We start from the raw sequence: 11,250 nt of genomic DNA, 5'->3' as shown, positions 1-11,250 counted from the left end.
ACCAATTGAAAAATTCAAGCAAGATAATGAAATGGTGAGTGTGATAAGTAAGTGTTCAATTCTCTCTTTGGACTTTAACAACATTTGCAATAAAATTTCTATATGCAATAATGTTGTTAACCCTTGCATATCATCTAGTGCAATTACCTATATGTCATGATGATATAGTTTATTGTTCTCATTGTAATACATCTATTTCCATTAGTATTTGTGAGACTAATATTTTGAAGGAAATAGAAGCATACTTGAGACAAAGCTTAGGTGGAAGGTCTTAAGGAAAATCAAGAAGTGAGGTTCGCCTAAGAAAAGATTAAGGACAAACAGGATTTGTTATACATGTTGCCAATATGAACTTGTCCTCATCTTGGAAGTGAAACATCCACTTCTCCAAGGTGCTCATCCCCTCATTTCGATGCTCTACTGTGCCTTATGGCAAAATGTAAAAAAATATCTGATTTTTCTAAGTCTCTTGGTTCTTCTCGTTGTTTGATTGCTCAATCTTCCTCTGAGCTTTGGATATGGCATAAGAGGCTATGACACATGAGCATTGATTTACTTACTCATTTGAGTGCCCTAGGCTTGATTCGAGGATTGCTCAAGCTCAAGTTTGAGAATAATCTTGTTTGTGCTCTTTGTTAGAATGGTAAGATGGTTGTTGCCTTCCACCCACCAGTCAATCTGGTGATGACTGAACAACCAGGTGAACTTCTCCATATGGACACTGTTGATCCTTCTCAGGTTTGTTCGGTGGGCAGGAAGTAGTATGTTCTTGTCATTGTTGATGACTTCTCTCGCTACTCTTGGGTTTTCTTTCTTGTGAGTAAGGATGAAGTGTTATCACACTTTCGGAGCTTAGCTTTGAGATTGTTCAAGGAACTCCTGGGTGCATTAAAAGAAAGTCGCAGTGATAATGGCATCGAGTTCAAGAAATATCTCTTTGATGCCTTTTGTCTTGAGCATGGCATTGAGCATTAGTTTTCTGCCCTATACATTCCTCAGCAGAATGGCGTGGTTAAGAGAAAGAACAGGACTTTGGTTGAGATGGCTAGGACGATGCTCGATGAGCATAGGACTCCTAGAAAGTTTTGGGCTGAGACCATTAGCACAACGTGCTACATCTCAAATCGGATTTTCTTGCACTCGATCTTAAATTCGACTTCTTATGAGTTGTGCTTTCGTAGAAAGCCGAATGTTTCACATTTGAGAGTTTTTGGGTGTCGGTGCTTCATCCTAAAGCGTGGTAATCTTGACAAGTTTGAGTCACGATCTTCCGATGGTATTTTTTTAGAGTATTCTCTTCATAGTCATTCTTACAGGTTTTACAATCTTAACACTAACACCATCATAGAATCATGTGATGTGACTTTTGATGAGTCAACCCTCTGTGCTAGTTCTATCCTTGAGTGTGCAGGTGATCAGGAGATGAGCGATATCATCTTTGTAGATGGCGACCTTCCACTTGGTGACAACGAGGATGATCCACTACTTTCCTCTACCACACCTGCTCCACAGCTGGCTCCTACTTCTTCTACTCTAGTAGAGGGTCCTACAACCTCTACTTCCACTTCAGTTGCTTTCGAGTCTACACCAGCAGTGTTTAAGGGGGAGGTAACCTCAACACATTCAGCAGCGAAACCCTCCACAAACAATGATCGGTGACATTAATGAGAGGGTAACGAGGTCTAACTCTGCTTCTCATGCTCATTTTACTGATTCTGCATTCGTTGCTTCCTTTGAGCTCCATGATATTGAACATGCTTTATCTGATTTGAGTTGGATCAATGCCATGCATGAAGAGCTTGAAAACTTTGAGAGAAACCAAGTTTGGGTCCTTATAGAGCCACCCCCTAATATTCACACCATAGGCACAAAATGGATTTTCAAAAAGAAACAGGGGGAGGATGGGTATGTAGTGAGAAACAATGCTAGATTAGTAGCTCAGGGTTTCACTCAAGTAGAAGAAATAGACTTTGGAGAGACCTTTACACCGGTGGCTAGACTAGAAGCTATTAGAATCCTTCTTGCATTTGCGGCATCCAGAGGTTTCAAGTTGTACCAAATGGATGTCAAGAGTGCTCTTCTTAATGGTTTCATTCAGTAAGAGGTCTATGTTAGGAAACCCCATGCTTTGAGCACTCCAAGTACACCAAGGACTTACTGAAGAAGTTCGACATGAGTGATACGAAGCCCTTGGCGACACTTATGGTTACCTCGATTGTGCTTGAACCATATGAAGATGGCGAGGAGGTGGACCAGCGGGAGTATAGGAGCATGATCGGCTCTCTCCTGTACTTGACAGTGATAAGACCCGATATCCACTTCACCATTTTCTTGTGTGCTCGCTTCCAGGCTTCATCGAGGACGTCTTATCACCAAGCAGTGAAATGTATTCTTAGGTACCTCAAGCACACTCTCGAGTATGGGCTTTTGTTTTCTGCTTCCTTTTTGCTTTCTTTTCGAGGTTTTTCGGATGCGGATTTTGCTAGTTGTAGAATTGACAAGACAAGTACCTCTGGTACTTGTCACTTCTTGGGTACTTCTCTTATGTGTTTGTCTTCTCACAACAGTCTAGCATTGCACAGTCTACTACTAAAGCTGAATATGTAGCTGCTATTAGCTGTTGCTCACAGGTTTCATGGATGATTGCTACTTTGAGAGACTATGAGTTAGACTTCAAGAGTGTGCCACTTCTTTGTGATAACATCAGTGCCATAAGCCTTGCAAATAACCCAATCCAACACTCCAGAACCAAACACATACATATAAGATCCCACTTTCTGAGAGACAATAATGAGATGGGAGACATTGAGTTGAGTTACATTGATACCCAACACTAGCTAGCCAACATTTTCACCAAGCCTCTAGATGCTACTAGATTTGCTTATTTGAGGGGAAAGCTTGGGGTGTGTCATCCCTATGGCATTGCATGAGGGGGGAGTTTCTTTTATACATATTCTATCTTACTTTTGTAGCATTTGCATTACATTTTATTATGTAAGATTATCATATTAGTTGAGCTTTGACTTGTATGTCTTTAGCATTTTCGATTGCTAGACTTGAATTTGGACTAAGTTGAGTAATTGTGTGGAGCAATCTTTTAATTTTAGGCTCTTTTTGATGCTTTGACATGATACATTTCAAGCAAGCTTTCTTTCCTTAAGATGACATTTGGCAATTTATGAATCATGTAGGCTATGAAATGCTACATTCTTGATCACCATGTTCGTAATTGTTTAGACTTAGTCAATACTTGTGTTAAGGCTAGTTTAATGAATATCTTGCTCTAGGTCTTCTTGGTTCAAGACAGTGAATTGAGGAACATTGCACTATATTTTCTGTCTTTGTTAAATATTTAGCTCATGATAGAACCTTTGAGGAACATGTGTTCCTTGTGTCGCAAATGCACTACTAAATTTGATCTTGTGACCAGCTTGATAACTTGTTTGAATCGAATAATCATGAAAAATCAAGTCTCTTATGCTAAAATGCGATCTAATACGGTTGTCTTGAAGCCTCAATGTGTTTGCCGTACCCAGTCGTGTGACACTTTGCTTGAATAAGAGGCAACTTGAGGATAAAATGAAATTCAAAGAAATGTGCCTAACTGTTTAATGCTTTTTAATTACTTGATCAATCTAAGTCTTGGTTTCATATGTGAGTATTTGCAAAGCCTACTGTTATGAATACTTGTTTGCCTAGTTTGATGTTGAAATTGGCTAGTTCTTAATGCTTGTATTGCCTCGGCATGAGTGGATACTTATGTGGTAGTCATTTTCAAAATGATTCGGCTATGTGAAATTAAATGTGTCAACCAATTCTTCAGATTTAGCTTGTCAAGCTTTATGTTCTTGTGTCAATGTCTCTTTTTGAGTCTCTATGCGATTGTGAGCTCTACGTACTACTTTCTGGAGCCCTTTGATATTTTTATCTCTCGCAAATGCTTTGTGGTATACTTGTAAAAGCTCATTTATGATTGTATGTTTATAATATTTTATCCTTGATATTTACATTCAAAGAGGGTGAGCATATGCACAAAGATGAGAATATGCATAAATATGCTTCAAATGATGAGAAATAAGAATATTTGCAACAAACCTCAAAGAAAAATAAAAAATGTGCATTCATCAAGGGGTGCATTTGTTTTGAGTTTTTGAATTTTTCTTGCTCTTTTGAGGTTTGTCTTTGTCTCTCTTCGGCCTTTTGCAATCCTTCTTATGTCAACATGTTTTTGCTTTTTTTCGAGTTTTGGTCACTTGGATGTGCTTCATCCCTTCAAACCCAAATCCTTGTGCCTCAAGGTGTTGTCAATCCACTCATAAGGGGAAGATTGAGAAACCAAGTTAAAATGTGTCTTAATTTATATGTGATGACTGATTGACAAAGTTATCGATTTGATTTGTTGAGTTTTGGATTGCTTGAGCTTAATTTAAGCATTTTATTATGAACTAACTGGAGTTGGAATTGGAGAAATATGTTTGCTTATCTCATGGTGTGCAGGTGACGGATGCAACTTGGCGGTCGATGGTGGGTGATCGGGGCTAAGCGGGTGCTTGGTGCCGGACGATGAAGGAGGCCGAGCAGAGTCAAGCGTGATCCTAGCTGTAAACGTGGAGGTCAAGCAAAGTATGAAATGGAGGATGAAGACAGCGTGTTGACAAAGTCAAGCGAAAGAGATGCAGGTGCAAGTGACAAGACGGCATGAGGGATCGGGAGAGGGAGAGACTTGTTGGTGGTCAGGATCGCAAAACGGAGTACACGTGTCGATATCAGAGCGCTTGCTTAAGGTATAAGCAAGTGACGAGTCACGCTTTGAGAAGCATGCAGAGGGTTTCACGGTTTGGCCTTAAAACCGTGGGATGACTGGAGGAGTACATGGAACCATCGTAAAGCTTGCGTCAAGGCAAAGCTAAGTCATGAAGACGTCGTGGCCGTCCGATGAATGGAAAAGAAAATAGACCAAAATATCCTCAATAGTAGGTAGGGGTGTACTACAAGAGATGTGTATTTTGAGAAAAAACTAGAAAACTTAGGGGTCAAATTTCCTAGGCCTATAAATAAAGGGGTAGAGCTGTAGGAGAGGATGAACCAGCCACTTGAGCCTAATGTACCACTCATTTGAGAGCCTAGTGCTAGTGTTTTAGATGAGATGAAGAATGAGTGTTTAGCTTATGTATTAAGTAAGAGTTTTGAGTGAAAAATCTTTGTAATCCGTTTAAAATAGGGTTGATATCCTTGAGTAATAAAGTTTATGTTTTTGCATATGCTTGAATTCTCCTCATTCTAGTTTCTCTCTATTAGTTCCTTTGCAAGTTTACAAGTTTTTGGTGTTTCGTTGTGATTTTCGTTTTAATTTTTGGGCTGAATTTCAACACCTTGTGAAGTCATTCTTCTTGTTGTTAGAAGCATAAAAATCACATATGAGTGTATACGCATGGGTTTTGAACTCCTTTACCTTTAGATCATCAATTTGGAGAATTTCTTCAACTGGTGACCTTTATCTTTGATTTTTAAATCTTTTTTCTCAAGTTTCAAAATTTGTGTGGAGATAAGTTATGGATTAATTTGTTGTGGAAATAGTGTTCGATTCTAACCATGAGTTATTGTGACCTTATCTTTGATTGAACTCTTTGAGTTTCTATTCTGTTCTATACGGATCTTCTAGGTTGAGCTCTGTGTATCCACTGTGTTTCTGTGTTTTGTGTTGTACTTTATTCTTGAAATGCGTTGGGTGATAAAATAAGAGAAGACTATATATTTCGAAAGAAATTTGTTGAGGCGTATATTTACTCCTCATCTAGTCGTCATTCTTAGTCCTACATATTGATAGATTAGCTTCAGTAGGAGATAACAAAAATATTGCCATAAATGACAGATTTGGCAGAATTAACCAAAAACACGGGAAAAAGGTAACAGTGGAACCTAAGAAAATGAAAATAACCCTAGAAAAACTTATCGGCAGGTGCAACAACAGCTTAACACTTGCTTTGGCGGAGGCCAACTCCGCCCCTATTCTATACCGACATTAGTGTACTGTAAATAGATCTACTCCCCCAGCAATATACAAAATTTGAAACGTCAAATGCTTCCAAAAATATGTATGCTTTCCTGTGGGAACTCAGAAAATTGTATAGTTGGAGAATAAGTTCATGAGATTGTTTAAAGCTTCAGGGTAGAACTTCCTTGCAAACAAGTAACATGGTCTCTTCAGTCCATTCCACAAGCAAGGCCTCTGCAAGAGCTCTTTCTGCATGCACTCAAGAACAAGAACAACAGCACAGGATGTTCAGTGTTTCCCCTATAGTTCAATAGGACGTCACAAATAAACAGACACACACACAACTTTGATTGATTTGAAAATAGCAGTAACTGAAAGGACTCCGGATTGTTAGAACCTAATGGTTTACCATAATTTCCTCTCGAGATTGTGCAATGGGGAAGTGTGGAAAATGGAAAATAACATCCAATCAGTCACTGATATGTGGCCCCAAGCCCACATTTCATCCGCACATTGGATGTTATTTTCCAATTCTACACTTTCCCAGTGCGACTGAGCTAATTTCCTCCAGGATATATATGAATATATCTACTCCGACTTAACATGCGTAATAAACCGTGGTAACCACAATTCAGAGAATAAGTGCATTTTCTCAGCTGCCTCGCAAACGAATATAAGTATATAAGAGCTCTATATTAACGTGCGCAATAAATAGTAATTGCAAATTAATTCTGACAGGGAGGGAGGGACCTTCTCATCGCTGGTGATATGGTAGCTCACATCAATCGACTGCAGCAAAATGAAAGTTGAGAGGCATAAACAAGAAAATAGAATGTTCATCTTAATCATCTGAAGATGACACAAAATAAAGTTAAACGTACAGTCAAATTCTTCAGGAGTTCATAAGTGACATCATTAGCTCGGAAAGATCTGGGATGCCACTTTCCTTCAGACCAATCAACATAAGTCACAGACCAGTTAGCAATTCCAGCAGGACCCATCATCTGGTTAACACAAATAAGAGCTCTCGAAGTTAGCAGATACTACTATTGATACTCAGAAACTTTTAAAATAGAAATGTCATTGTGCACTGAATACGAACGTTGAATAGTGTCGGCAGATAATGCTCATCTGCATAGCAGTTGCGGCCTTCTTCCATTCCTGGCTGCAAAGGGCATAAAGCACAACCAAAGATGCAAATTATTAAGCAGAGAATAGTGCTACAAACATAAAAGAATGAGATTAAACAATAATGGAAATAGCTATAGAACCTATACAAGAGCAGCTCCTTTGTTTGAGCAATTTCTGCTGATAGACAGGAATACAAAATGGAGAAATCTTTTTAATGTGTTGATAAGAGAAGAGAAATGCTATATCAGAAAATATCGTTCAACTATGACTTCTACCCAATCATAGACATCAAACTAGGAAACCACGTGCATGCATAACAGTGGTATAGTATATAGGATCTGGAATGTTGACAGAAACAGTAAATCGTCCAGAGAGTGAATTGCAAGCTAGGATGAAGTGCAACAGACCAACTTTATGAAAGAGCTGATTAACCGACACCAAATAACTATGCTAGTACCTACAGTATACACCATATCCTGAGAAGCCAGCAAAAGTTGGATTTGATTACCCTGCAGTAAAGCCTGAATTTTGTGTAATAGAGACTGTCTGCAATCACCACCATTGCATGTTGCCGTTTCATTGAAAACCACTGCAATGTTCAAAAAATTGCGTTGAAAACACATTTGAGTACTTAAGTGTTCAAACACACAAAATGAGTTCAATGCATTTTAAAATTGTTACATATAAAAATCTTTAAAGCTAAAACTAAAGCATATTTATCTGAAATAGAAGGATTCTTGTTGATTAACCCTGCCTTATAGACAAAGTTTCTGAACTTGAAAGAGAAAATGTTAAGCTCACCTGTGAACCCTTCCTGAATTCTGTCTCTCGAACCTCAGGTAACATATTTTTTGAGTATCGAAAAACTCCGTGTGGTCCAGGATCGTGGAAGCTAGCCAAGAAATAAACAAGAATGTGAGCAGGACATGGTCTGGGACAGTGGCCTAATGGCTATGAATGAAACATATTTGATACATAACACTATCTCACCAATCCAGAAAACTGTGTCTTGAACCCATCAGGAAGTCGTATACATAGTCAAAATTGTGAAGAGGAACACAGCTGACATTGTTTTTAAGGAATGGTTAAGAACTGGGACACACCACCATGCAAGAAAAAGAGATTGGAGTGATTTCGGATTTGGAATTTATTGATCACCTGTCAGAGAGCAATACAAAATGTTGGTTGTCTATGTCTTCTAAAGCCTTTGCCAACAACCTCCTCTCTGCATCAACCATCGAAATCATACCCCATCTTACCTGTATGTAGTTCGCCAATATCAGAGCCAAAAGAATATAGTAAATGTGCAACAAATATTCTTGAATTCTCTAAACTGCTATCTATTTTTCTTAGATTGAACCAAATCTATCTAGCCATATCGTCTGCAGGTATAAGACTAAACATCAGAAACAAGTTGCTACACGAGTTTTACGTTCAGCTGAAACATATGTGTTATGTATACTACATCCATGGTTTTCCGAACCCATGGGTACCAAAACCGCGTTCAAGTTGAATTCATGAACTCCCTGTTTCCACCAGGATAACAGCCTACAAATTTTGAAATAGTATCCTCTGCTTTTGTCTTTGCTTTTATCGTCAGATTAATCAAGTAGTGTTAACCTCTGTTTGGCATTGTGGTGGCTTTCAAAAAGCACTTATTAAATTCTAATTTGGAAGAAGTTATTAGTTGAGATCATCTTTTACAGAGCTGTGACAGCGAAATCCTACTATGATAGGTAAAAGTTCCGTAGCTAACTAGATTCCCACGGTGCAGCATATCAGATCACAGGAACCACAAACTGGTCTGAAGTGTTTCAATTACTCGTGCCTATCTATATTCAAAGACTAGAACAATGGGGACTAATTTTCACAGGAAATACTAATGTTTAATCTATAAAGCTAGATCAAAGTCAGAATGCATATTTTCTTGAAAATAGAGGGGAGGGCCCTGTCTGGCACATAACACAATTTAAGTAAATATATTTAAACAGCTCCCCATCATACAACCTCATCAATGCACATGCATTATAAGTTCACCAAAGCTTCATCCTTATAGAGGCATTACCTTATCACTGTGTATGTCTCGACCAACAAATATGGGACTGGCATGTTCCGGCTTCTCACGTGAAGCATGAACATATATGGTGTATCTTCCCTCATGACCCTGCAATAATAAGATGAATGGCATAAAAGACAAATTGAGCACTTCATAGTTTAGGCTCCTTTTCTGATCATCTTTCAAGATGTTCCACAGTTTATACTAGCTAGCAGAGATCACTTCAAAGAGAATGAAAGATGTAGCTTAGACCAACTAATCAATTTCTCTATGTTGTTTATGAATGTTGAATGACTGCGCATCAACCATTTCCAATTATATTAGAAAGAGTTAACTTTCTACTTTGTGTCCTACTTACAACGCTCAGGTCGTAAACTCGAAGTGGCAAAAAATCCAGAGTTTGCAACAGAATTAATCATATCATACACAGAGTTGGTAAGTATGCATGGATACACATAAGAGAAAATGCCATGGGATACCTTAAAGAACAACTCCCACAATTTTTCGAAGGGTAGTCGGCCTGGAGTCAAGAACATGAAGGCAATTTTTGGGTTCCTTGATATAAAAGGAGGTGTAGAGAGGATCTGTCTAAAGACAACACGAGCAGCAGTCTCCTCATCAGTCAGTTCCCGGGTAGGTTCTGCGGGGAACCAGTCCCTGACAGGGTAGGTATAATCTTGGGGCGGGTAGAGATAAGCCCAGATCACAGTCATGGCAATGCATGTTATAGCCACTGATATCCATATGCATCTTCTTGGAGATGCCCTTGCCCGAGTCACGGGAACCCCCTTCATATCTTTGAAGCCCAATTGCCACACCTGATACCACTCATTATTTTCAGTCTCTCGCAGTAAAGTGCCCCACCTTCATTGCTCTCACTTTGATTTTGCAAAGAGTTTCCAACACTGTAGAAACTGAAACAAAATTGCCTTCTGCTTCTATAAGTGCCTCTGCAAATAACAGTGAAAAAATGGGAACTGATTAAATTTGCTCTTAATACATAACAATTAAAAGCAAACTGATAATGTAATTTATCTTTTCTACTAAAGATTTATTCCATCTAAAAAGAGGGGAAACATAATCCAACAAGTCCTCCCCTCCAATATCACTTAAGATGATTTGAAGCGGTAAGTGTTCGAAAATTGAAATACTACATTCGGTCACAAAAAGTGATGTTTTGGTTTGTAGGCAATCAACCTATGTAAGCTCTGATCATTAATATTCTTTTGCAGAATGGTATTGAAAACTTAAAAACGATGTGATTACATTTGTCTCCAAAAGTAGTTTCATAATAAATGTCCAATATGACACATATTTGTAACCGGATCAATTCATTGCTTGATGAGTGTCATGACCTTATTTCGGTTGGGAAGACACTTGGCTAGGAAACAACCCCTTGAGCACATAATACCCAACCTTATTTCATATAGTCCACAACAAGCATTCCACAGTAGCTGAGATTTTGAATAGTAACCCTCTCAATGTGACCTTTAGATGGGCCCTAGTGGGAGATAAACTCACGCTTGGTATGACTTAGTGTTGAGAGTGGCTCAAATACAGCTAACGCAGGAGAGGGATACTTTTACCTGGAACCTACATCACAACGGACAATTTACAGCTCATTCTATGTACCAGGCCATAATTAACCAGAATACCCCTTTCTTAAAAAAATGTATGGAAGCTTAAACTGCCTCTAAAAATCAGGATATTCATGTGCTTCCTCCTCAAAGGGGTAACTCTGACCAAGGACAACCTAGCAAAGAGGAATTGGACATGTAGTCAGAAATGTTTCTTCTGTAAGAACAACTAGGCGGATTCCTTTTTTTTTGCATAGACCATGACAAAAAAAGATTAAAAAAATTAGGTTCACCAATTTTAGGCATCTCAATATTTATTTATGAATTTATTAATATTTAACACATTCATTTAATTATGGGGAAAATAGTATTATTTTTATGCATGCACATAATTTTAATATGTAGACGACAGTAATACGACATAACAAAATTTGTTTCATATTTTATTTTTGAGTTTTAGATATTTTTCTGTGCATTTTAGATTATTTCAG

At 38.3% G+C, this 11,250-nt stretch overlaps 1 protein-coding gene across 1 annotated transcript; it reads right to left on the bottom strand.

The window, feature by feature from the left end:
- Positions 1 to 5,873: 5,873 nt before the first annotated feature.
- On the bottom strand, positions 5,874 to 10,402 carry LOC133895031 (glycosyltransferase BC10-like). Its single transcript, XM_062335244.1, has 10 exons — positions 9,662 to 10,402; positions 9,192 to 9,290; positions 8,285 to 8,385; positions 8,117 to 8,188; positions 7,928 to 8,018; positions 7,635 to 7,715; positions 7,098 to 7,160; positions 6,877 to 6,999; positions 6,692 to 6,784; positions 5,874 to 6,277 (listed from the first exon to the last, which is right to left on the bottom strand). The coding sequence occupies exons 1-10, from the start codon at positions 9,974 to 9,976 to the stop codon at positions 6,116 to 6,118; spliced, it is 1,200 nt and encodes a 399-aa protein (XP_062191228.1). The 5' UTR covers positions 9,977 to 10,402; the 3' UTR covers positions 5,874 to 6,115.
- Between the last annotated feature and the right edge of the window lie 848 nt (positions 10,403 to 11,250).

This window comes from Phragmites australis, chromosome 16 (assembly GCF_958298935.1).
Source record: "Phragmites australis chromosome 16, lpPhrAust1.1, whole genome shotgun sequence".
Taxonomy (NCBI): domain Eukaryota; kingdom Viridiplantae; phylum Streptophyta; class Magnoliopsida; order Poales; family Poaceae; genus Phragmites; species Phragmites australis.
The sequence above is the reverse complement of the archived record's forward strand: the minus strand, read 5'-3'. Positions and strand labels throughout refer to the sequence as shown.